We start from the raw sequence: 26,830 nt of genomic DNA on the forward strand, positions 1-26,830 counted from the left end.
GAGTGTTTGATTGGTTCAGATGCTCTGTCCATCACTCCCCTTTTGTACCGCAAGGGAGGTCCATGGGCATGCCCATGGGAGGTCCAGGGGCGTGCCCATGGGATGTCCAGGGGCGTGCCCATGGGAGGTCCAGGGGCGTGCCCATGGGAGGTCCAGGGGCGTGCCCATGGGAGGTCCAGGGGCGTGCCCATGGGAGGTCCAGGGGCGTGCCCATGGGAGGTCCTGCGGTGTGCCGAAGGGAAGGCCGCGGTGTGCCGAAGGGAAGGCCGCGGTGTGCCGAAGGGAAGGCCGCGGTGTGCCGAAGGGAAGGCCGCGGTGTGCCGAAGGGAGGGCCGCGGTGTGCCGAAGGGAGGTCATCGGTGTGCCGAACAGAGGTGAAACTACACTGACGAGCTGCTGGGGCAGGGATCAAAGGGGATGTGTATGAGCAGAAGTGGCAGGGTACACAGCAGAAAGGGCAGGGAGCAGTGTGTGGGGCAGTGTGTAGAGCAGGGGGCAGTGTGTAGAGCAGAGAGCAGTGTGCAGAGCAGAGGGGAGCAGTGTGTAGAGCAGAGTAAGGCAGTGTGTGTCTTCAGAGAAGCCAGTGTGTGGTTGAGCAGATGGGGTAGTGTGTGGAGTAGGGGTCAGTATGTCTTCAGAAGGGGCAAGGAGCAAAAGGCTGTTTGAGCAGAAGGGGGAGGATGTGACAAATGGGGCAGTTGTTGAACAGAAGTGACAAGAGAGGAGGGGCAGGGTATGCGCAATGGGACAGTGTGTGAGAAGGGGCAGGGAACAAATGTGGAGCTGTATGGGCATAAGGGCAGCGTCTGCAGAATGGGCGGAAAGCAACGCGAGCGGTGTGTGAGCACAGGTTGTCTAATTCTGTATTCATAAAGGTTTGTTGCATTTTAAAATAACCCACCTGTATTAAAATGAATGTAAAGGAATACACTTCAGCAGTGGATGAGACCACCGCACTCTGCCCCAACTTTTAGGACCTACCTTCCCCCCTCCCCCCCAATAATTTTATGAACACAGCTCATTTGGAGACAAACATTTGCCTGAATAATAAAGGAATGAGAGCCCAGACGGGTGAGAAAAACAAGGCCCGACATGGCCTTTGTTGTGAGGAAATAATGTGATCAGTCTCCAACTGGCAGGAGGTCTGTTAAGCAGCAGCGCCCCTAGCGGACCCGAGCGGCTATCGCAGAGCATTACCTCCGTTCACTGCTTAGATTTTGAAATGAGGAGACACTAAAAATACCACTCACTCTCTGCGAAGCATTTGGTACAGCAGGTGAATATTTGATCTCATTACAAAAGTGCCTTCCGCAGCCACCGCACACTCACCGCCAAACTCCACGAGGCCGGCATACAGGGAATCACCCTCAACTGGATCCGTCCTTCCCTCACCGGCCGCACCCAAAAAAACTGACTTCCACCCTTCCTCTCCGAACCCACAGAAATCAGCCGTGGAGTACCCCAAGGATCATAGCTCAGCCCCACGATCTTCAGCATCTACATGCCCCCCCACACTGCCATTGTCAGACAGCACTGACTCAGCATAATATCCTACGCCGACGACACCCAGTTCATACTCTCTTTCACAAAGCAACCCAACACCAACAAACTCAACTTCCAGGAAGGAATGAAAGACTTTGCTTCTTGGATGAGCTGCAGCTGCCTGAAGCTCAACTCAGAGAAGACAGAAGTCCTCATCCTCAGACCCACCACCTCTGCATGGGACAACACCTGGTGGCTCACTGCCCTCTGCAACCTCCCCACACCTACAGACCACGCCCATAATCCCAGCATCATATTAGACTCATCCCTCAACATGACGCGACAGGTCAACACCGTCTCCGCCACATGCTTCAACACCCTCTGCATCCTCCTCAAGATCCCCAAATGGACCCCCCCCCCTGAATCCAGAAAGACCGTCACCCATGTACTCATAACCAGCAGACTCAAGTACGGAAACACCATCCTCACCAGAATCAACAAAACCCTGCTCCGAAAACTCCAGATCATCCAGAACACCGCCACCAGACTCGCCCTCGGCAACCCACGACAAGCATCTACTCCAGCAGCGCAGATCACACAAGCACAACACATCAAGTGCCATATGTGTGTCTCTCAAATATGCCAGTTTCCGTCCCCTGCCAAGCTTTATGGCCTTCATTCCTGCCCCTCACCGTTCACCTTTTAACCACACTGTCCCCCAGTACTGCTCCAAGTGCATCTTACACTTGCTCCTAAACCACACTCATCACAGTCCTAGCATTCACCGCCACTACCCAACCTACCGAAGGCCCATTTTCTTCTGACCTCAGACAAATGTAAGCACTTTGTATGTTGCACCTTTTCCACGGTTTTTGTACAGGTCTCCCTTTAACATATATGATGTTGTATAGGCTAAATAGTGACTTTTCATAAAACTTGTCCAACTTAGCATATCATGGATTGTGCCTAATTGTAATTCCCACAGGATGCCACCAATAAACGGTCAGATTCATTCAAGCATTTCCAGACATTTCCATTTTGAAGTCTTTTTTTGCATTAATTTGTATTGGCATAAAGTACTGGAAAACAACAGTAAATACAGTGACATGCAAGTCTAGCATGGACCCATATTGAGATACAAATGATGATTGCAATACACGAACCAACACCAAACAATACTAATATATAAGGAAGGGAGACAAAGAAGTAGAGGGGTGAAGGGGTCGTGCACGGTGGGAGGCTAATGTCAGCTGTGGCTCCCAAGCTGGCTGTGACATGGACTGAAGCTGCACAGCACTGGTGAGACCAAAGAAGACTGAAACTAGTCTGTGGTTGCTTGTGTTCAGATTCAGAAGGGGGTCAGCATAGCAGTTCACTCTTAGACATGCCCTTTGGGGTGTTGACAACACTGATATGCATATGATGGACCCATTATTCTGTAACTGCAGAAAAAGAGCCCAAAACAATGGAATGGAATGTGAACAGAGAATTGTAAGTGATCAAATTAATGGCAGCATTTCTGTCCATAACGTTTTTTTGTCTAAATCGCAGTACATTTTTATGGACTTTGGGCACTGCACCCGGACATATTGCAGCGCGCTCTGGTCAGGCAGCGTTTAGGAATCTCGGATACGCGTACCTTTCCTATAGTAAGCAGGTCTTATGGGCAGTGCAGTGTCCCCCACCCGGCATGTCTCGCCTTTACCATGACCCCACTTATGCAGGTGTATGAAAGACCCCATGCAAGCACCTACTTCCAGAAGGCTTCGCTGGCGCTCAGCTGGGTGGTGTTTGCAGTCACGTTCTGAAAAAGAAAAGAGATTCATGTTGTAGTAAACACCCTCTGAAGTCCATTTGGAAAAAGTTTGCCATGAAAGTGCAAAATATTGGTTAAGGCCCGAATGGGGTACAATTCCAGATTAATACTGTTGGGTGGATTACTCTGTCGGGAGACGACTAGAAAAAGTAAACCAATCACAACAAGGAGCACAGTACTCCAGGAGTATTCAAAATGTCCAGGTGATGATACCAGGGGACAGATGCAGGAATCCCACCGCGTCTCCACCCACTGCCTTTGTATGGGGCATCAACACACTTACATACAACAGAAAGAGCAATGAACTATCTAACCGGTAAGGCCCCCGCAGCCTGGTGCGCCTCTAGCTCTGTCCAACGATTAGACCATCTGAAAGCCAGTGAGATGGTCAAGTAGATGGCCGCTCACACAGCTGCCCACACACTGTCAATGACCTACAAGCAATCACAACAGCTACGGGCACAATGGATAAACTCACAACTGTAGGTTCGGTCACATACACACTGTCACACCGTTCAACAAGACATCCATGCAGGCGACCATGGTCTCTAACACCCTCACATGGCTGTATGAGTGTGTGTCACCAAACACATACATACAGAATCAGACTCACAACTACACACTGCCATAAAGGCACATACTATTGCAGGGACGCGTGTGCGCACACACATGCAGCCACATCTGCATTAACACAGATATATACACACAGACACACTCATACCCACACTCTGCCAAAGGTGAGAGGTGGCCTGGGCTCTCCACCCACAGACATGGCATGGAAAGACCTAGACAGGGGCATCTGAGAGGGTAACCTGTTGGTAATGCCACCTAACGCCAGACCTGTGGGTGGACTCTAACACATGGTAGGTAACTAGCCTCTGGGGCCCAGGAGGGTGCTAGCCCTTACAGCACTAGGAAGGGACTAGTGAAGAGTCTTCATGCTGAAGGAGGGTTTTGGAGCCAGAGTTAAGTTTACACCAGCTAGCTGGTAGGAAGGGAGGGAGGGAACCATCAAGGAAGTCCGCAGATACAAACTGTACAGCCAATGAAGGGTTTCAGGGTCTACTGTCCTGGTTAGGAAGGGCTAGGTTACAGTTGTAGGCAGTTAGTAGGTTCTCTCATGAAGGCTTCCACAGCTCCATGTTCTGTGAGCCGCGGTGTTATTTCGTGTGGGTGATTTGCAGCTGCCGAATGGGTGAATCAAATGTTGGCTGCAAGATCTCATTTGATGTGCCTGGGTGGAGCATTAGATTTGGTACAAAAGAGATTTGGAATCCTTCTAGAGTACTTCAAGTAGGTCACACCCACCTGAAGTGCATCCCTCAAGGGAGACTTGGATGTGGGTCATGCCTCAGAGTTCAGCATATTGTAGGTGTTGGATGGAGAATCAATGGCTTGAATAATGCAGAATCTTGGATGGCCTATAAAGCAAGCGATGCTTTCCTGGACAACATTTGTCCAATAGACTGCACCACTCCTTGTTCTGCTCACTGGGAAGGGATCAGAGCTCCAGAGTGTGGCAGCAGCACCACCACTTGAAGCAACTTGGGAATAAGGGGTACAATAACACCTGCTCCTAGGTTTGATTAAAGGATTTCACACTCTTGAAAAAGGCCTCCATCTTAAATTTTATTTACTGGCCCTAACATTTCGAATGCAAATCTTTTACAAAAGAAAAGTAGCAAATCACAGCAACTCCGACAAATGGGCGGGCAACAAACACCAGGCTGAGAGTTTGTGAAGAAGCCCAACAAAGCAGATTTGTGGCATAAACAACCACCAATGGGACAAAGTGTAGGATGAAGTGGTCCAAGTTCCATATTGAACCATCGTGGGGGTTCAACTTTTGTTAAAATAGGCCACAATTGCACTGATGAATCATAAAGGTACCTAGTTTATATGCTGTTCTACGCAATATTATTTTTGTAGGAAGGCATCGTAGGGTGGTGCGTCTACTCTGCAGAGTCATGGACTTGAAGTAATATGGACAGGTTGTGCTGTCATTTTTCTCATTACTTAATGTCATCACTGCTTATCGGACAGTTTGATCAGCAACATGGTAACATCTAAAGGAACTTGCATCCAATGTTTACACCTGAACAAGGTAATATAGCGCACCGAGCATATGGAGCCTGCGGACTGTATCAGGTATGTGCGAGGAGTGTCCCTAAACACAGTGCCTGTGGACGTCACCGATGAAACTCTGTTCAGCATGAATAGTGGGATATCACTTGCACCCTTCAAATCTGTGCCTTTACATTGGGAACAGTTTAAGGAGCAAGCTGGGACCTACTTAGATGCGATTGGCGAGAAAGTATTTACTGCATGGAGGATGTTTGACTTTTAAAGTACGGTCTAATTTGGAGCAAGAAATATGCTCACGTGTATTTAGAGATAATAGAACTTAGAGGGACTGCTAAAGTGATATAGTAGAGGAATATGCATCAGAGATCAAGATATCCTATAAGGGTTTCAACCGAGAAGAAAGAGGACCCATCCATTTTTCCAGAGAGTACAAAAGCCTGGGGGACCGGTTGATGCGTCCATGGTAGCGCGAAGAGAAGCTGCTACATGCAACTAACAAGAGTTTAAAGATTAGGATTAGAGACCAGTTCATTGAGAAAAATAGTTTAAAAAAAGGATTGTTGCCTACCGAGGACCCCAGCTTTGGATCAGGCTGTGAAAACTGCCCAAAAACATTGACCTGCAGCATCTTGCATGAGACAACTGATAGTGTGAGTCAAAAGTGACCCTCATCACGAGGTGCAGAGTTGGCAAATGTAAACCTAAGGTCAAAACAAGAGAGTATAGAACGAGCAGGAGGCGTCCTGTTAGAATAGGGACAGAGGCTGCTTGAAGGGAAGAAGTAAGTGTCATGGAAGGAATCTAAAAACGTTTCAGCGTGGTCACAAACATGTTATAAAGGTAACAAATTAGCAATATGCGAGGGTGTGCCTGGGTAAGGAAGCGTAATCACCCTGATAAAGTGTGGGAGCAGGGCGGAAGGGACTCAGGAAGAGAGTATTTGGCGGGAACACGTTGTTATGCGTTGTATTAAAGGTATACGGGTAATGGCAGGTACAGGGTCTCCCTGTAACCTAGTTACCAAGGGCGAGTTTGAGTAGAACTCCATTGAGGGTTAAGATCAAGGGATAAAATAGAAGGGAAAACCTTGCTCCATGGAAGTGAGGCAGTAGAGTGGACACCATGCGCTGAGATTTAGGAATAATGAGGGCATTGTGTATGGATTGAAGGATGAATATTGTCGTCTCATATAGAAGAAATCTCAACGTCATAATGGATCCCATTCACCTGTATCAAGATCCTTGTGCCAATGAGGAAGGAAAGGCTTCTGGATCCATTTGGGAGGAAAATTCCTGACTGTTATTAGCAAATGCTGGGAAGTTTCAATAGTTCTGCCACAAGATTGTCTTGAAGGATAATGCCCGACCCTAGGTAGGCAAAGTTCCGAGTTCTGCTTAGGTTAAAAAAGAAGCTTAAGAGAGTTCAATCGATCGTCACTTAGACACAACTGAAGAAATCAAACTTTGGAGTGACTGGTGCCCTCATTGTTTCATCAGGCAGACCAACACAGGTAGTCAGGACCTCCGAGGGTGTGCTTTGGCATAAAAGAAGGTAATCAGTTAAGGGCGAGTATCTGTTCTCTTTCCAAAAGCCATGCACATTTTGTTTATGAAGTTAAGAGCAGCAGCTTCTCAGGATGACATGCTTTGATTTAGGATGAGTGAACACGAACATGAGGCATTGGAACAGGTGTTCAGTGTCCCCGATAGTGAACTCTAAGAAGAGAGAACTGTAAACTCAGTGGATGATGTGGAGCATTTAGGACACGTGTTAAACAAGGATTGCCGCCAGTAGAGCCAGTAGAGCTTGGTGCATGCCATTGAAGAGGCTTGCAGTGCAATTAACAAAGATCAGTAGAATTCATTCTTGGGGCTAGCAGAATTATTTTCCAGAATTGTATCACAAAAGGCAGAACTCAAATGTTTCTGTCTTACAAAGGATAAAACCACTGTGTGGAGCAAAAAGTGCAATGTGTTGGGGCGAGGTAAGGAGGATACAGTAGAGTCAAAAACATTAAAAGCTTTTGACGCAAGTTACAAATATATAATTAAGACAGATGTGAGTGGACGTGTATTGTGAGGACTACTACTGCAGATGACAGGAGGCTCGAAGAAGTTGTATCTGTTGTTTCAGGGCATGTTACTTTGTGTGAGTGGGAGGGCCTGGATTGTTGGGAGTAACAGAGTTTATACTGCCTACCACTCATAGCCCATTCATAGACCTTTGGCGGTGGCTTAAGAATGCAGCAGAGAACACAACAACAGGACAGGAGACAGGATTAGTGTTTTTTGTTTAAAAGCGGGTGGATGGGATGGTGGCATTGGAGTACAGAAAAGCTGGAGGGTGTGTCAGAAGCAAAATGCATGGCACAAGATGAAGAAAAGAGGATGTTAAGAGGCTGCGAGTGAATGATGGTGAAGCGAGTGTGCAGATATCAGGTTGGATACGGAAGGAGCAGAAGCAATTTCCTACACACCAAAGGGTGTTGCATTCGTAAGAGGATGTGGTTGTGTCGGTGATTCCTCACGGAAAGAGAGAAGAGATCTGTGTGAGAAGGCGGAGAAAGAACTTTAGACAGATGTGTTTAATCTTATGGCAGTACATGATAGTCCCGTGAGAAGCAATCGCTGGCCCTTGACCTGGAGAATTAGTTTATGACATCAATGTTGTGTGGTATGACTGCACCGTTTGGTTCACCAAGTTTCCATATCTTGAGGGTACGAGGAATGAGGAAGTGTTGGGACTTATAAGCATGGAATAAAATAACGCATGGCCACTTGGGCGGGGGAAGGGGGGGGGGCGGTGAAGCTGTTCAGTGACTTATGTCTAAGTTTCTGGACAGCAGGTACAGCAGGTCTGGGAAACTTGGTGAAGTCTATATGTACTCTGCCATTAAGAAGTCTGTACATTTCACTTCTTTTCTACAGCAAAGACAGATAAACAGATGCAAAACTAAAGCCAGTAAGAGACAATGTTGTAAATGTGAGCTGACTTCTGGTAGGTAAGGAAGACTTCCCTGGTCAGCTCTGGAAATCCACATCAGATTCTGCAACTGTTGCTTCAAGCCTAAATGTTTTTGTATTGTTCTCAAGAGCGTGGACTACAGTCTACCCAAATCCAGGGAAGTGAACACATATTCACGTATCGTACTCCTACCATCTCAAATGATCTTCCTTTTGTTGTTCTCCATTTGATATTTTTTTCCTTCTAACATGCTGCCAGGATTCAATTTTTAGCTTTTTTTTCCAGGAAGTTGGTTGCATCAAGAACTCTTCTTTTGCCATAAGTTTCTTTGGCAAACAATCACTTTAAAATTGTCAAAAACATAACTTACCTGTACCACATTTCTAACTCAAAGGTAAGTTATGTTTTTGACTATTTTAAAGTGATTGTTTGCTGGATCCCAAGCGTTTCTTTAGGACCAAAATATATGTTCCCTACCCGAGTTCGGGTGGTATCTAGGGCCCCATGCCTAAACCTTAAAACTGGACATAAACTGGCAAATTCACAGAATCTGCCCCTTTGCGACCGGTATTTTTACATTTGGGATGCTGAAAGAATCGCAATTTAAGGAATCGCTAAATTTGCGATTACTTAAATTGCGATTGAATTTAAGGAATCACAAATTGCAATACCTTAAATGCAATGTAATAAACCATTGTTTTGTGATTTCGCAAATATGAATCGCAAATTACCATCAATCTAAAGTTGATAGTAATTTGCGATTTCTTTGAGAAATGCGCTCAAGTGCATTTTTCAAATTCCCATGTTACACACACATGCCATTGGGGCATGTGTGTGCACAACATTTGGATAAATTGTAATTTCAGGGGTGCAACAGGGTATCCTTTTGGAACCCTTGAAATTGCATGCGCAATTTCTGAGCTCCTATTGGGTACTCGCAAATTGCGCATGCAATTCCCATTCATTCCTATGGGCCCGTAAGAATGAATGGGAATCAATTCCTTAACTGCAACTCGCAATTAAGAAATTTGTAGGAATCACAAATTTGTTTGAGATGCCTACATGCATAGCCAATAGCAATTCTTTAATTGCGATTCCTTAATAATCACAATTAAAGAATCGCGATTGTCTATTTTGATGCATGTGTACCCTAGAGTCTTATTATACTTAATCCCTGGTACTGATACATGAGATCCTAGGTATCTATGCCATGCTCACCCAATGCTTCCCCAAGGAGTAGGTGACTGACTTCTGACGGTGCATGGAACTAAACCGCATTAATCTTGCAGTCCCCTGCCTTGACCTAGGGAACATTATGGCCTGTGAGTAGGGGTTAATTAATGGATTCATACCTGGGTGAGCAGGACATAGATAGCTAGGATCTGCGGTATCACTACCAGGGATTGAGTCCAGGAGCTTTGCTTCCACAACCTTGTGGCCTGCTCGTGAGCAGTCACCAACCGGAGGCCCCCTATTGGATAACAGCACTCTGCACCCGGCCACTCTAGTGTCACTGAGGGTGCTTTGAGAGAGCATTCTTGACCCTGGGGGAACCCTGGTTCTAACCCCAGAATACCAACTCCAAGACCCGAGTACTTACCTTAAAACCGATAATGTTTTCTCCCATAGGACTGCACTGACAGCTTTTCTGTGAAAAATCTTCTAAGCGTGGAGTTGGTTTGTATGAAAACCTAAGAAACTGCAAATGTACCAAAAACAGATTTACGTACCTTTTCTCTCAGAAATGTCCCAGTTTGATATCTGGGAATATCACACATAGTAGAAAACGTAACTTAGAAAGTAATCTGAAAAGTAACGTACAAAGTAATCTCAAAGCAACTGTAAAGTAATTTTTACTGGTGACTTACCTGTAAACAAACCAATTGCATCCAACTGTATTTCAATTGTATTGAACTGCATTATATCTGCAAAAGTATTACTTCACTTACCTGCACCAGGCCTGGCTTTGTTCTAGAAATAAAAAAAACCAAATAATATTTTTATATACAGAAATTGGGCTGAGTTCAGTCTTTGAGTGTGTGACATAATTCCTTGCCTGGGTGTGTACAATACATGCTTAGCACTACCCGCAGATAATGCCTTACTGCTTGCCCACTACCACAAACAGAGAGTAAGGTATTCTCTACTTTTACCTCTGCCTACCTTTGGGGTTCCACTGGACTCTGTGCACACTATACCTTACTTTGGAATAGTATATACTGAGCCAGCTTCCTACAAGGATTGTTTGTGTATTCCTCCTTCAGATGATGAAAGCTGAACTTTGAAAGCATTGAAAAAGGCTGGAATAACATCGCAAGTGTAAAAAAACTAAAACTGGAAGGTGGTGGAAACGTTTCGGATTCACAATGGATGGTACTGTTGGAAAGAAAGCACATAGGCATGAGAAAGGGTAAGATGTGGAGACAAAGAGGTTTACAGGCGTCACACCCAGTTGGTAACATTTCAAACAGTGAATATTTTCTACATGATGTATTAACTATTTTAAGAACTCACTCTTTTCAGAACATGGTAATTTATTGTGTGTTGAAAGAAAGGCTATTTATTTCTTCTATTCTGACACTATTATGCGCCTTGGCTCTCTAAGCTGCTAAACTCCTTATTAAGTGGGGTTGTTAAAGCACTGGCACATTTATATTTGCATCACTGGAATGCTTGGATCCTTAGAACTTCTGGAGTCAGACATATCAGATTATTTTTTACATGTTTGGGTAGTTCTCCTCTGGACCATCTGTAAGCCTGCACTCCTGTTCCACTGAAAACATACAATGTAGTACCGCAGTGAGATTCAGGGCCCGTTTTGCTCCACTACCCAGAAGCCACTGGCGGACAGCTTTGTCAACACCCACAAGCTCAGGCTGACGTCACTCCCCTTTCTGCAGGATCCTCATTTTCAGTTTATGTTGTGCCATTGCTCTCTGGGCACTCTCTTTATGTATAATTAAGGTCATCTTATCCTGGACAAATCCTGCTGGATGTTGTAATCAGTGCTATAACCTGAAATGAAACTTCAATCTGGACAAACAGTGTATTGTAGCACTTATACAGCGCTTACTACCGCTTTGTCAGGGTGCTAACGTACTTACAAATGTGGATAGCAAGCTACACCATCTACAGTGTGCAAGGGGAAAGATGTTTTTGTTTTGAGTGTATGCAGGAAGCGTTTTTAATATTGTGTTTAATGCCCACAAAGGTGCGGTTATAGTGTTATGGGACACGGCGCCTGGCGGTGTCATGGGGAGTGTATGTGAGAGAGATGTGCAAGATATATTTGTAATACGGACTAACCAGTTTAGCCCTAAGTGGTACGGGATAACGTGTCTGTACATCCAAAAGGGGGTCATCTGAGAAGGGTCGAAGAACAGAGATGTCCCGATTCGGTGGACAGTTCGTCCTATTTATGTGTTAAACGTAGGGGTGTAATATTACGAACAGCATACCATACAATCGGCGGGAAAGGCAAAGGTACAATAAAATGTATTTTAGTTATCTAAACACGTTGCTTATACAGTATCATACTGAGGACAATTGTAGATTCTAACAAATTCTAAACAGTTCTTAAGGCAAAAGGAATTAAATCATTCCGTTCTTTTGCCCACTACACCACTCAGGTTTGGACCCAGCCATATGCAAATCAGTCTTGACCCTGTGCCCCATGGGAACAGTCCAGACCGAACTGCCAGGCCAGGTCCTCCCTGGACCAGAAACAAGCATCCTTGGACCAATTTCAGGGTATGTCACCGTTCTTCAGCCCGGCTTGCTTGAATCCAGTGGCACAGTGAGCAAGGGACCCACGTCTGGGCATACCCAACCCACTTAGGGAGAAAAGTGTTACAGCACTGACGGTGTGATTTGGAGGGTATGTGTCATAGATGTGCAAGATATAATTGTAATACAGACTAACCAGTTTAGCCGTAGGTGCTATGCGATAACGTGTGTCTGTACACCCAAAAGGGGGTCATCTGAGAACTTGAAGACCTTGTAATAAATATGGCAGAACGAACCAGGCAGACATGCTGTTGAATGATTAAAAGGATGACAGAAGAGCAAGAATGGGAATTGGTGGCCTAAGGAGTAGCCATGCATCATTTCATGTTATTTTTTTGTTGTTGTTTTGAAAGACACAGCCGCTACTAACTGCTGCATAATTACACTCCGTAAAGGTGGAAGGAAATTAAAGAGAAGTCAAGGCTGGCAACCTGAGCAGGAACTACACAAACTTTAAAAGGTCCAGACACCACTTACACTGGTTAGGAAGAAGGAACAAAAATGTGTGCCCAAGGGGTCGCACCCCAAGCCTCTCTGATGCTCATGAAGGCTCCCAAATGTGAGGCATCAAACCCCAGGCGGACTAGCACCTGCACATGCAAGGCTGGGAGACAAAGTGCTTGATAGTTTGCTGCCCTCCCAGTGCAAGAGAAAGCCACCTGTCCTGTGCTATCCTGCTCTCCTCACCCCTCCATGCAATACCATTACTTTTCTTAAATCACAGGGTCCCTTAGTTTTACCAATTTACTCAAGGAGGCATCCTGCTGACCTTCTAGGATTTCCTACCAGAACAACGTCCACTTACACTATTAGTAGTGAATGCAATTTCAGGGCAAAAAGGAGAAGAGCTGGTGAATGGAGACTTAGCCGGTGGCTATTGTGTCAGCTGGGGCAGCAGCATAGCAGCTATTTGGCGGTTCTTAGTATGTTCTACCTTAGCTGAGCTCTTCTCTGATCTATTAATGCAGGGCCACAGGAGTTATGCGATTGTGCGGCGATTTTACATACATTTTGATTTGCCGCACTTGCCACATAATACATCATCTGCCGCATAATCTGAAGATTTTAACAACAACATTTACTTTTCCGCAAATGGTTCAAAAGTTACTAAAAGAAAAGCGACATGTTGCCGCTCAGTGGAAGGCCCTTTGCAAAGCTGGACTGGTCCCCTTTCTGTTGCTAGTTGTTGTATTTGGGTGTTGAACTGGTACTAATGCGATGCAAGCAATGCCCAGGCAGTGTTAATAAGTGTAGAAATGTCAAAATAATAAAGTAATACCGTTAAAAAATGTGCCGCATCATGTCGCCTAATATGCCTTTTCTTGATGCATAATTTACTCAACCCTGCCGTATAATTTGGCCCTCTCCTGCCGCATAATTCCAGTGGCCTGGATTCAAACCATGCTATAGGGTACCAGGACACTTTTGCCCCCAAACAAATAAGTATCAGTTGGCCTGCTGCTTCCAAGGTCTGATTACACAATGTTCTCGCTGGCAGCCTGTGCCCACATGGATAGGAGCGGCACGGTTTCCTAGAAAGACGGCTTGGCACAGAGAGCTTGGAGTTCTGCCCATCTGAAGGGCATTGATTTGCCCTGGTGTGTCTTACATGCCCCGCAGTACATGCCCTTTGCACTGTTGTCACGGACCACTGCTATTGGCATCAGTATGAGGGAACAAAAATACTGAGGCCAGCACTGTGCAAAAAAAAAAAAAAACACAACGTTGTTATTCTTTGCTAATGAGTTCTTAGAAGGAAACTCTATTCTGCTAAGGTGTATCTTATGTTCAGGGTCAGAGAGTTTTACCTCCTCTGATGCTGTATGCCCACCATGTGATGTGTGCATGGGCATGGGCACACAATGACCGGGAGTATTTTACTGAATTTTACTGCAAGCACTCCGTGTGGCTGTTTGCTAAAGGATGTATATATTTTTGGTCTGTTAAAAACTGAATTGTGTTAGCTTGTCACTTTCTGGAAAATTTACTAAATTTAGTTTTATTCACCTCCATCTAGACACTTTGAAGCATCAGTAAGGCACAGACTTGCGCTGCTGCCATCAATCTCATCTGATGATGGCTTCTGAAATGCACTTCATCAGCACTAGGGTGGTACCTCCGTTATTTTTTGTGTGCAGTTTTATATAGCACAAACTCGACCCGAAGGTATTGGAGCACTTTACATGGGCACCAGTTGCATTACACAAGGGCACATTCATTTTTGGTGGGCACGGGGAGATTGAGTGATTTGCCCAGAATCCCAGGATGTTGAGACCACGCCGAGACTCGAACCTGGATCCCCAGCTCCAAAGTCAGCAGCTCTGGCCTTTACACCACATCCTCTCCCCAGCTCTGCGGAGCCTTGGCCTCTTCAGGCAGCAGCACATAGTCCACACATTCACACCCTTATTTATAGATGCTCAGGGTCAGAGAGTGCGGAAAGAGAAGGTGTACCTTTGCTTCCTCTAGGGCGCACAGACATTTATTTCCTGTTGAGCTGCAAAAGTCTTTGAAACTCTGTTCCATCTTATGACCAGATTGTATAAAAATTGGGCTATTAAGCCGATGAGGGCCACAGAGCTTAATTTGAGCCGGGGTTTCCGGTGCTTGGCACTGGCATTTTAATTTATAACACGGGTACTTATGAAGGCCAGCCACATGGTGGAACTGTTTGCCTAAATTAAAGATGAGCACACAAGAATTGTTTAATTTAATAAAATATTAAGAATTCCTACTGTACAAACCATTCTCATAGCTTTGGGGAATAGTCTGAACTGTCACTCTTCTAGGAGTGTGATGGTTAGTAGTTGTGCTGGCAGTGTCATTGCCCATCGCCAGCACTGGAAGGGGCAATGGGTGGCGCAAGCTGATGTTGCATCCTGAAGAGGGCCCTGGCATGTCTGTTAATTTACAAACTAGGCATTGGAGAGGGGCATGGATCAATTCACCAAAATGCCATGAGTAGAGGAAGTGACATCACATAGCCGTTGACCTCCACTTTCACTCACACACACACAAATTCACACAAACACACTCTCACCCACAAGCATGCACACAACATACATAAAAATAAAATATTTTTTTACTCACCTCAGCTGCGTTGGAAGGGCATATTTCAGTTATTGTTCTCCATTTTTATTAGGTCTCGCTTGGCGTTGCAGCACAAAAGCACTGTCGCCAGCAAGACTTATTGTCAGTGTCATGCCTCTCAAGGGAGACAGCCCGGGGCACGCGCGGTGATTGGGGTCTGTGGACGCACACGTACAGCCACGCGCACATCGCCTGTCCCGCTTTCGCAGGCAAGCCAGCATACAGTTTCACTTTCGCATTCAGCCACTACAGTGTAACTTTTGGGCCATCGACTCACCCGGTCTGGGGGGAGGGGTTGGGGGGTGCTCCTAAACGGGGGCTGGCTGCAGCCGGAGCACTCCAGCTCTTCTACAGTTCTGGCTGCACAATGCGGGGCTCTCTCCATAGGCATGGGAGCCCCACACTGCTATGTCCTGCTCTTCACCCGGGTCCGAGAACTTCAGCCCCCGCACTTACTCTTTGGTGCCGGGGCACGCAAAAGTTGCAGGTCAGCGCATTCGCGGGCAGCCCTCGCCGTCACAGGTCTCCTCCCCAGGCCGGATGTCAAGCTGCTTTCGGTTTTGCTTGTTAACTTCAGAGGCCGTATCATCAGCTAGCCTCTAGGGGGCCTTGCGGCCTTTAAGGATTGCCGTATAAAATGTAACCCTGGACTGCTCGAGACAGGACCTGGCCATTGTAGTGTGGCGGCTCCAACTCGAAAGATGACAGGAGCTGTCTCTGTCAGGAAGAGGTGCATCAGCACAAGGGCCGTCAACCGCCCCAGGGAGGAGTAAAACATGCACAGAACCGGTGTTCCTGAACGCGACTCTCATTCATCCTGTAGGCGGGTCCACTATATGATGACAAGATGTCCAAGTGCATGCATTCCTCCTCTCATGGCTCTGCTTTTCTGGCTCAATCTCCCCGATGTCAGTCTCTCCGTGTCTCCTCCTCTTGCCTCCGGACGCCCTCATCAACTCGCTGGCGCTGAACAGGGCGTTACTGCAGAAGGCTTCGCCGGGTCCCACCTGAGCTCGCAGCAGATAGGCCAGGTAGAGGTTGAGCTCACGAACCTAGTGGAGCAAAACGTATCTAATTGCAATTTGCACCGAAATCTGCACGTGTTGACAAGTTACAATAAACATTTGCATCTATCTTTTCAAATATCGGCGCCAATTAAGCAACCTGCAAACTAAGCAATCTGAGAATGTTCATTCTTCCTTATGCTGGTTATCCAGCCTTTACTATTTATTTTTACCTCCTGTGCGCACCTATGTAATACGCACTTATGTAAAATAGTGTCCCAGTAAAAATCAGTACCACCCAGGCAGTGCATGTAATTCGGGCCCATAAAATCAAAGAAAGTGTTTATGCATTGAGACAAAAAAAGTCTACGTTTGAGTTCTGTTTTTTTTTTTTTCTAGCCGCTTGTGTCCTGTTGCTGTAATGTGTTATCATGGCTCTGGCTCTTCCGCCCCGTGGGTGCGTTGTGACTTGTAGTAGAGAAGTGCTCTGCACACTGATAAAAGGGGTCGCGAGGGATGCAAAACCCAAAGCAGGGTCGCTTGGGTGCTAACAGTGTAAGGCAGCTACCGTCCAGCCGTAAGAGAGGAGGGCATCCAAAAAGGAGAAAGGCTAGCCAGTACCCTCGGAGGGATTTCATAAACAAGTATTTGCAATGCAATAGGTCTCGCATTTGCAAGAGTTTAACCTATTGGCATTGTAAATGACAATGCCTTTTATTTACGTTTTAAAAACCAACACATAAATAAAATGCATTGCCATTTACAATGCCAATGGCTCAAACTCTAACAACTGCGAGACCTATTGCATTGCAAATGCCAGTTACACTATTAGTGAATAATATATTTTATTTATTCACTATTAGTGTAATAAAGAATTGACAGCAAATAAAGAAAGTGGAGCCCCAGCTGCCTTGGTGTTCCTGGCACTGAATTTCTCACCTCTGACTCCTGGGGTCGCATAGGCAGATCTAGGGGTAGCAAAGGGCAAGCCAGGGGTCGCAGCTACGACCCCTGGAGATCCCAAAATGATGTCCATGGGGAGGGGGACTGTACTGACTTAATGAACACAGTCTTGTTATGACTACACACAGTTCTTAGAGAATCTCTGTTCAACCCTAGTTTCATTAGCAAAAGCAGAATGCAAATCCCCAGAGAAATGTGGGCCAAGTTCAAGCAGTGCTAACAACTTCAAAGTCAAGAAATCAATGCAAAAAAATCCAAAACCAAAGAGAAAAATGTAACAAGCAAAAATACACCAAAAATATTAGAACTGAATAACAAGAACCAAACCTATTCATTTAAATTTCTTATGGTAAAAAGCCTATGCAAAAAAGAAAGAAGCAGTTTAAATATCAGTCAGAGGTTGTCCAGGCCGTAGGTGGGATTTCAGGCGGTAGGTCATGAAATGTGGGTGGTCTCAGTTAAAGTTTCTACCTTTTAGCTTAGTCTATTTTTGTTTTAAGTCAGAAGCCTTCAACGGGGCAAGGTTCCAGGCAGTAGCCAGTGAGAGTCCCTTGGATTCACATATGTCATTGTTGAGCTCCTGCTGAAGGGGTTAGCACCAAAATCTCAGGCAGGACAAAGCTGTATTTTGTAACCGCCCAGGTTGCTTTGCTGCTGAGATAGATTTGCATCTCACACTGGTCCAAATTATTAACTTCAGATTTACTATTTTGGTTCTCAAAATACTCCAAAGAAGCCAGACTGGAAGCTGTAGCCAGGCAAGGCCCCACAAGAGTGGATATCTTTGGTTCAGCATGACCGCATGGAACTTTCCAGTATTGCAAAAATCTCCAAGTAAGGCAAATCTGTTTTTCTTGTCCTCTTTGGAGGTACTTAATCACCTTTTCTGGAACTTCTGGAGGTGGAAAGAAGAACTACCTCTCTCTTTTCTCCCAATGGCTGTAAGTGTTCCTGCTGGTCACTCCTTTAGCCCTCAGGTCAGGCGTCTAGGCACATGAACCGTTTCTAGCCATTGCTCCTGCAGAGTCTGTGATCAAGACTCCTGTGTTCAGCTAGGATCTCTTGGAGACAGGGGCCCTTCTGCTTTATCAGTCCATGGAACAGGCAAACAGGAGGTCAACCATCTGGTACGTGGGGAGCGGTAGTAGCCCCTAGGTGCCAGCAGACATCAGGTGTTCTTGGGTCTCCTTTCTCATTTTGTTTTTGAAACATTTCTAATTTCTTTACTGGTTTTACATAACATTGCAGATAGTTCCACTGTGAAGGCCACAGCCAGCCACACACTTGAAAGAGGACCTCTGATACCCAAAGCATACAGCTATATACAAAGCCTAAGAGAAATAAAAAGATACAAGCAAGAGATGTAAGCATCACAAACTGCCATGATCTGCATCAAATCCTCTGTGTAGTCTAGATCACAGCGCAATCAGAATCTGCCAACTAATGGCAATACTAGGCAACTAAAAGTGCATATAACTACTTTTTGGGCCAAGAACAATAGCCCTCCTAACTGACCCAACCCCATAATGGTACTCTTGCGCACAACACTCCACCATTAGAATACATAGGTACAGCCTGTTTGACTGTCCAGTAGAAGGAGTCTTCTTTCTTGCAACAGGAACTTCGTCAGGTGTGGTTTTCATAGGTCCAGAAATTCTCTGAGGAGATGGTGAGGTGCTAGTTGTATCCAGTATACTGAGCAGTGATAGGAGAATTTTCCCAACCCAATCCTGTGTACTTTCTGGCTCCATGGCTATGCTTTACCTCCTTTTGGAGCACTTCCGTTTTGTTTTACTGTAAACGTTTCCAGAATGCCAAGTCCAAAATGGTTAACACCTTTCCCATCACAAGAGTCTCAGGCTCTCTTACACTACTCCCTTATTTAGATGCAGTCACCTTCCTCCATCAGCATTGAGAACAGTTTTTTGCACTCCTGTAACTGGAGTCAGAATCTAGGAGCATCCTGTGAATGAATGGGAACAGATTCTGTCAGTCCCATTCACGGTCTCCAAATCAAGAGGTAGCGTGAAGGCTCTTTGTTCTGCCATTTGTTCATGCATCCTTCACAGATGGCTAATCCCAGCTAAGTGGCTAGTTGTTGGCAACGCACCTGCCTCCCTGGGTCCTGGGGCCAAGCCATAGTCCACCGGAGAGCAAGGTCATTAATTCCAGCTAAGAATATGTATTGAGCCTCCAGTAGCCTACAAGGGACATATGTGTCCCTGATGTGCCTCCAGCCGCAAAAAGTACATTTTTTAAAAGCTACTTTTTCACGGAATCATATTTGACTATTACATTGGATTAGGAAAACTGAGTGGAAACTACCTTGGAGTCATTGTGCTACTATTTTCCCAGGCAAATATACAAATGAATGATTTTATTTCTCCCGAGGTTTGTTCATGGTGAACATAGTGGAACCTACACTACAAAAACATCTTTAGGATATTTAGTTGTGGCAACGACACAGTACATTAAATATGTAGTATGCCATTTTTTTTATTTTAAAACATTAAGCACCCAGCCCTGTGGACTTACCAAGCACACTTTAGGGTTAACATTAAGAAATATTTATGTTTTCCTTCTTGGCAAAGGTACTTTTACCTTTCATATATCGCTGCTGCATTCTCAAAACTGCAGCACAGTTAAGAGCACGGCTGTGCTCCTGGCACCCAAAACTATATTTCTTTAAATATTTTGGGGAAGTGTAAATACACACCGAGGCCCACGCATTACAATTGACTTTAGAGCCATTGGTTCATTTTAGTGTCATCTACCATGACCTGACAAGAAAATGAAACAGACCAACTAATTGAAACCAATTTGGACAGTACCATTTTAGGGTCAGAGCACACACACGGTGGCACTTTATAGTAGTGTTAAAATGCAGAGCCCTAATACCACCAAAAATAGGATCAAGAAAAAAGATAGAAAAATCCATGTCGAAAAGGTTGATTTTCTGCAACAGTATATTATTTTTCTTTTGGTCCATTCTCCCACTTTATTCATAGCTCAGTCAGTGTTTTTCAGCACATCACACATTTAATGATCTCCCTCCCAAACTTTGAATGATACAACTCATGCATCAAGTCATATATTGCCAACCTTTCATTTTAAAGCACAAGTTATTTCCAAGTTGTTTTTCTGAAAGCACCGCAAGAACACGCCCATTACTGAAAACCAGACTGTTTAAAAAATGCTGAACCATGCCATGGTAAACACCTCCCATCATCTTTAAAAAGGAAAAAGGAGGGAAAAGGTTCTTAGAAACGGTTTTTAAGAACCACTCTTTGCCCTCAGGTTTATTCACACCTTTTCCAAACTATCTCTGCATTTTTATGGGCACATTTCACAGCCCTTATTCCGCCGCTGCAGACGGGATTAAAATAGGCGGAAAAAACGTGAAGGTGAAATGTTTTTTTCCGGATATTTTCCCTCTTTGTGCCACAATCCCAGCCAATATAAATGAGGGGTCACTGTCCACACACAGTGCCACGTGTGAATCCAGAGCTGGGAACAAAAGCCTTTAGTTTGCAATGGGGTTGGAAAAATGGTGGGAGACATTAGTTAAAGGAGGGTAAATTTGGAGGAATGGAAATAAAAGAATGACCTTGCAGTTACTACTGTGCGTTGCTCTCAACATCAGTACCTTACATGCATAAATAATCGACACACACAGAACAGTCTAATATACAACAAGTATTAAACAAAACCAGCTACCTCCCAACAGTTCATCCATACTTGTATATTTCAGGACTCGGGGATGATTTGGATATTTTTGTAGATGGCACAAAAAGTAAAGGGTAGAATGCTTGAATTAATCATAGCTACAAGTTACCACTCATGATTATATTCCATTCCATCATTTTTAGCTTGCCTTAGCATTTATGGAAAGAGACCAGCTATAAGCAAATCCGTCTGGGCCCCACACCACAGAGGATGGCCAGCCCAAACTGCCAGATCCCCTCTGAAATGGAACACAAATGCCCCAAACCTGATGCACAATGAGCAGAGGACACATGTGTGGCCATTCCTCTTTTATAGGAGGTTCAATGAACACAAAAAGGGATGGGCCGCCATCCATGGGCTGGAATGCAGCCCAGAGCAAGGATGAATGGAAGAGACAAACTGAAGCATTCCACTCATCCCCTTTGTTGTATTCTTCTCTGTCACCCCCTGCTGGTGTGCTTTGTGTGCTAAGACTCAAGCTGCAGCTCACTGATGTGGTCCATCGTGGTTGGCATGGATCTGGCTCGCTTGTGTTTCCGTTCAGACGGGGCGTGTGGCCTTCTAGTTCAGGCAGGACGGTTCCTACTGGAGCAGGACCTGGGATGATTTCTAAATAGTCGCTCTCTGTCTAGGGTGGGCACAAAAAAGGACTAATATAGTCCAAAGTAAACAACGGTCAACAGGCTTACAATAAATGCAAACATTCCAACCATCACATTTTTGTTTTTCGGATGTTTTTGTTGCACAATCCAAGTAAATTCACAACTTGGAGGCCAATTCAGTAGGGAAATGCTTTGCCATTTGTGAATTGTAAGTAACTTCCATGCACAATGTTCCCATGGCTGAGTGTGGTGCTGACAATGCATTTCACTTCTAAGCACAATAAAAGGCGGTCACCTTGCAGAGGTGGGCATTCTGAGGGGCATCGCAGGACCACGGCAGGGGACTCTGGAAGGACATGCCCAGGTAGTAGAAGGTCCAGGCGATGATGACATTGTAGTAAAGCGAAACCAGTGATGAGACCAGCAACATCCCAATGCCGATGCCTGTGATACAAGGGGGGAAACAAAACAGAGATCAGAGGTTAGAGACATGCGTCCTCTTCAACAGCTCCTCATATGATGCACTACAAACATGAAGAATAGCGGCTAGAGTCCACGGTCCCTGATGACAGCGCTACAGTCACACGTTAGAGGAGAATAGAGTTCTAGGGTTAGATGCCAGGCATGAAAGTGCGCTCTTTATCTACCTAATGGGTAACACATTACAGCCATTATTGGGGGCAATCAATTCCTAAAGTCCTTGTACACCGGTGCAACTGCACCTGCAGCATTATTGATAGCCACGCCCCCACCAGTGCCTAAATAGAATCAAAGACCATTTGTGCACTGCATGGGTCTCCATGACCTCAACATGGTCATGCACCTGGCCTAAAAGCTGCTGTGTCTAAGCGGCCCATGTCGTCGACTGTGTAAGCTAAAAACGTACCTTCACCGTATCATCATCCTTCCATCCTTTCACCCAGGCACCCATCAATATACCCACTAACTCATTCAATCTACCGCGTCTGTCATTCTTCTATCCTTCTGCTCCTTCACCATTTAATATTGCTCCTTTCACTCTTCCACCCATCCGTTCCACGCATCCAACCCATACACCCATCCTTTCACTCTTCCACCCATCCTTTCACTCTTCCAACCATACACCCATCCTTTCACTCTTCCATCCATCCTTTCACTCTTCCAACCATACACCCATCCTTTCACTCTTCCTCCCATCCTTTCACTCTTCCATCCATCCTTTCACTCTTCCAACCATACACCCATCCTTTCACTCTTCCTCCCATCCTTTCACTCTTCCATCCATACATCCATCCTTTCACTCTTCAACCCATCCTTACTCCTCTTTCCCACCGTTCCCAAACCTACCTTTCAATCTTTTCTACAGTCTTGCCGTTCAAGCGTTCATCTTTCCCCCTTCCTTTCTCCTCCGGTTATTTCCTCTGTCTACCGGTTTTTCGCTCATCCTTCCTGTATCTTTCTTACCTTTATCTCTCACACCCAATCTCTCTCTCTTTTCTCTCCTTCAGTTTTCTCCTATTTTCATAATTTCTCGCTCTCTCTGTTACTCTCAGTGTACAGGTCTACCCTGAACCCACAACCCTTTATTATCCAATTCCTAAATATTTTATTTAGGAGCATTTTGTCTGCAGACGGCAAACAAATGCATTAGCATTTAAGTGAGGCACTGTATTCCAGCCCATCGGGGGGCCAGCAGCAGCCCCCTCCTAAGCTGCTAGAGAGGTCTTCTCCTACTGGAAACACTACTCTATTGGACGTACTGCTGCCATGTACCTGTATTTCCCAGGTTACCCGAATGTCTCACCACTAGAAGGGGAATGGCGGGTGCTCGTTAGAAGTTCAACAAATGATGAGGTTTGCTATATAAACTCGGACTCAAAAAATCCACATTTCATGATAAACATCCCGATTGCAATGATTGGCTGGAGAGGGGACGGGGTAGCTTTTGGGACCGAGGCGATGGAAGCGGGGCTATGGGAATTGGATCAGTACTCCAGCTGACCTGGAGGTGATGGAACCGTGGCGTTGACGATACCCAGACAGGGAGGCGGCACAGAGGCAGAGGGAAGGGTCTGCTAGAGGATTTAGGAATCCATACTTAGGGCCACGGTATGGCCCCCGGCTGATAATTTGCCACCCACCAAGGACATGTCGGAAATTGTTTAAACTATATTGGTGAAGGACGTTCAAGCTAGGCTTGTTTCAGGAGATCCCGATACAAGACCTTGTCATATCACCTCTCCGTGTTGTCCCCAAGAAGGTGAAAGGAGAGTACACACTGATTCATCACCTATTATGGCCAGAAGGTGAGTCCATTAAAAAGCTATATTGACCAGAGTGAAAGCACAGTGTCTTACTCCAGCGTTGACAAGGCAATGGTCCTAGTGACGAAAAATGGGGCTGGCGCTGAAACAGGTAAAGTGGACGTCAAGTCTGTGCTTCAGACACTACCCGCTCACCTGGATGATTTTCCCCTCTTGAGGATTCAATTCGAAGGCTCGATATTTGTGGACAAGCCAATGCTGGTGGGCTGCTCTGTTACATGTGTGGTCTTTGTGACCTTTAGTATATTTTTGGAATGGCTGGTGAACATAGAGGAGGAGGGGTGGTGGTGGTGGGGGTGGGGGGTCACAACAGGTGATGCACTCATTCAACAACTTTATTGCTAGGTAGGAGAGAAGCGTGCAGAAAATGCATCAGTTTAATGAGGACATTGGAGAGCGTTGATGACAGGTTTGGCGTATCGATCGCCCGAGAATAACAGAAGGACCGGCCACAAAGAAAACATTTCTGGGCACTGAACTTGAATCATTAGGCATGAAGTCGAATTTACCAAAATATACAAGATATACTGAGAGACCTACTGCTAGAAATGGCTGGGAGAAAAATGCGAACGGAGAAAAATGAAGCAAGTTTTGAATCTCTGAACTTTGCCTGTAAGGTGGTGGCCCCGGATAGGTCATTTTGCAGACTGGTGGCTTTAGCCACGTGGGGGACACTGAAACCACAACACAGGCTTAGGATCTTGAAAGGGATGAGGCAGGATATTTTACCTGGAATAGATACTTGGGCAATTATACTGGAGTGACTCTATGACTTTAGACAGACCAGGTCACCTAAACAGTGGAGTTTCAGCATTTACAGGAGATGGCAAACGTGTGTGGAATGCAAGTATAGCATTACCTTTTAAGATTTCTTTCTCGTTTTGCAAGCAGTGGGGTTGTGAGGCAAGAGACGCAAGAACAAGAAACTGAATTCCGTCATAGACATTGAGGCGATAGGAGTAGTGATCAACAAACATCCTGCTCTTGGGTCCTGCAGCTGCTAAGAGTAGTGTTAGAGTGTCTGCGATGGAATATTGTCCTCCAAGTACTACATATCACAGGTCGATACTGGTATTGCTAAAGTATCGCGATTTCAGTGGTTGAGACTCCCCGGGCTGCCACCAGCCATGGATAGAAAAGGAGAAACAATATGGATCCTAGGAAGGTCAGAGTCCTACAGTTAGATGGAAACTCCCTGTCCCGGTCCGCAAATCACATATCATTGGGCATGGAAGGGTTTTGTCAGTAGGAGAACAAAGCAAAGAGAAAAGGAAAGGATGAGGTGGGTATGGCATCTCGGAAAGACAACATTGTGAACTTTGTAATGATGATAATTGACAGACAGTTGTTGCCAGGGAAACTGGCATAAACCAAATTTATGGCAAATGTTTCTATGGATGTGATCCCCTATCCTTGTGTGGATGGATATGCCTAAAGTCAGGAATCAGGTGGCAAGCAGTTTGATTATTACCGGATGCAACCCTTTAAAAAGGTCACAGGGCAAACAGGTGCTAATGCGCCCAACCATGGAGGCAGAGGCCTTTTATTCCTGATGTCCCAGGGCCCGACCTGCTATGGGTTCTGAGTAACTGATCCAAGTACAACTCCCGCACTTGACTCACACTGGTTGCACAGGTCGACCAGTCCAAGGCTTTTCTGGGGGGGATGGAGGTAGAAGCTTTACATGGGTACAAGTCTCAAAATACAAACAGAAACCCCAATAAATGAAGGCCCAGCCAGAAACTTTATTTTTATTTTAAACAGTAGGATTCATATACAACTACAAAGTAAACTACAGCACACCACAAATAACATACGCCACATTTGTAAGGCCAGCACCGTATCAAGGTACGTGAACATTGGGGATGAGTACAGACCAGGGTCACTACCCTAGTCTGCTCGCTAAACAGTGGCGCAGCCGTATATAGCGCCAGTGCTCGGTTTGTAGAAGTCCGAATTCTTTCCGCAATGCCGCAAAGGACTCGAGTTCACCATGAGAGAGAAGGAGCGACAAGGTATGCATGCCCGCCGCGTGCCAGAGAGTCCAATCAAGCAGGTACCCACCAATGCGGATGCCATGATTATGCCACATGGGTGCTTTGTCATGAAGGTAGGAATACATGAGAGGAGCTTGTGGGCTCACGCCCTGGATCTGTACATTGCCTGGACCATTGGTTCAGTGCTCCTGTGCTGGTGAGTACGGGTAGGTAGAGGAGGAGCAGCCCCGAACCACGGACGAGCTAGTTTTCTATTGGCACCCATAATGGGGGATCTAAAACCCAGGTATGCACGAATTCTAACTGCACCAGGTGGAGGGACATACAAGTGCTCCACAGAGGAGCAGACCGGTGGGTGATAAGTTTCTTTATGGCTATTCGGGACCTCGCTGACCCCAGATGAAGGCCTTGATGGCCTTGTCCTCTTGTCAGAAATACGAGAGGCGTTAGCAGGTGGAGCATCCCAGTTCGTAGGTGAAGCGGGGGAGGGTCACGATTTTCACAGATTGAGCACGTCCCCAAAAAGACAGATTCATATATTACCACTAATCAAGGCTGAGTTCCTTGCGCTCCATGAGTGAGTCAAAGTTATTCTTGATCATGCGCTCCAGGCCCCTACTGTCATTGATGCCCAGGTATCTTAGACGGGTTGCCTCTCAATGAAATGGAAATCCAGCGACGGCAGTACATGTGGTAACTCTCGAAAGTGGGAGGGCCTCGCTCTTACCCCAGTTAACTTTGTAACCTGATATGGCCGTAAACCCTTCTATGGGCTCCTGAACCACGGGAATGGAAACAAGTATAGTTTAGAAGGTCCATCGGTGGTAGGAATGCCCACAATACGATCCGAGTGACGCAAGGCCAGCGCCAGGGGCTCCATGGCAAGGAAGAAGAGCAGAAGGGATACAGATGCATTTATTAAGAGCACAAGAAACCTTGGCTCTCCCTTCGTCCAGTGTGTGCATCTCTGCTGCCATGAATGAAGGCAATCCACATATTTGCCTGGGTTGGC

The 26,830-nt window shown here is 45.7% G+C and overlaps 1 protein-coding gene across 1 annotated transcript in view; it reads right to left on the reverse strand.

The window, feature by feature from the left end:
- LOC144773566 (sodium-dependent proline transporter-like) overlaps positions 1 to 26,830 on the reverse strand; it is a 313,228-nt gene that overhangs the window by 49,957 nt on the left and 236,441 nt on the right. The window contains exons 4-5 of the mRNA XM_078658672.1: positions 21,814 to 21,962; positions 3,237 to 3,286 (exon numbers count right to left, since the gene is read on the reverse strand). Of these exons, the coding sequence (XP_078514798.1) occupies positions 3,237 to 3,286; positions 21,814 to 21,962 (199 nt within the window). The remainder of the gene's footprint in view (positions 1 to 3,236; positions 3,287 to 21,813; positions 21,963 to 26,830) is intronic.

Source organism: Lissotriton helveticus, chromosome 8, assembly GCF_964261635.1.
Source record: "Lissotriton helveticus chromosome 8, aLisHel1.1, whole genome shotgun sequence".
NCBI lineage: Eukaryota > Metazoa > Chordata > Amphibia > Caudata > Salamandridae > Lissotriton > Lissotriton helveticus.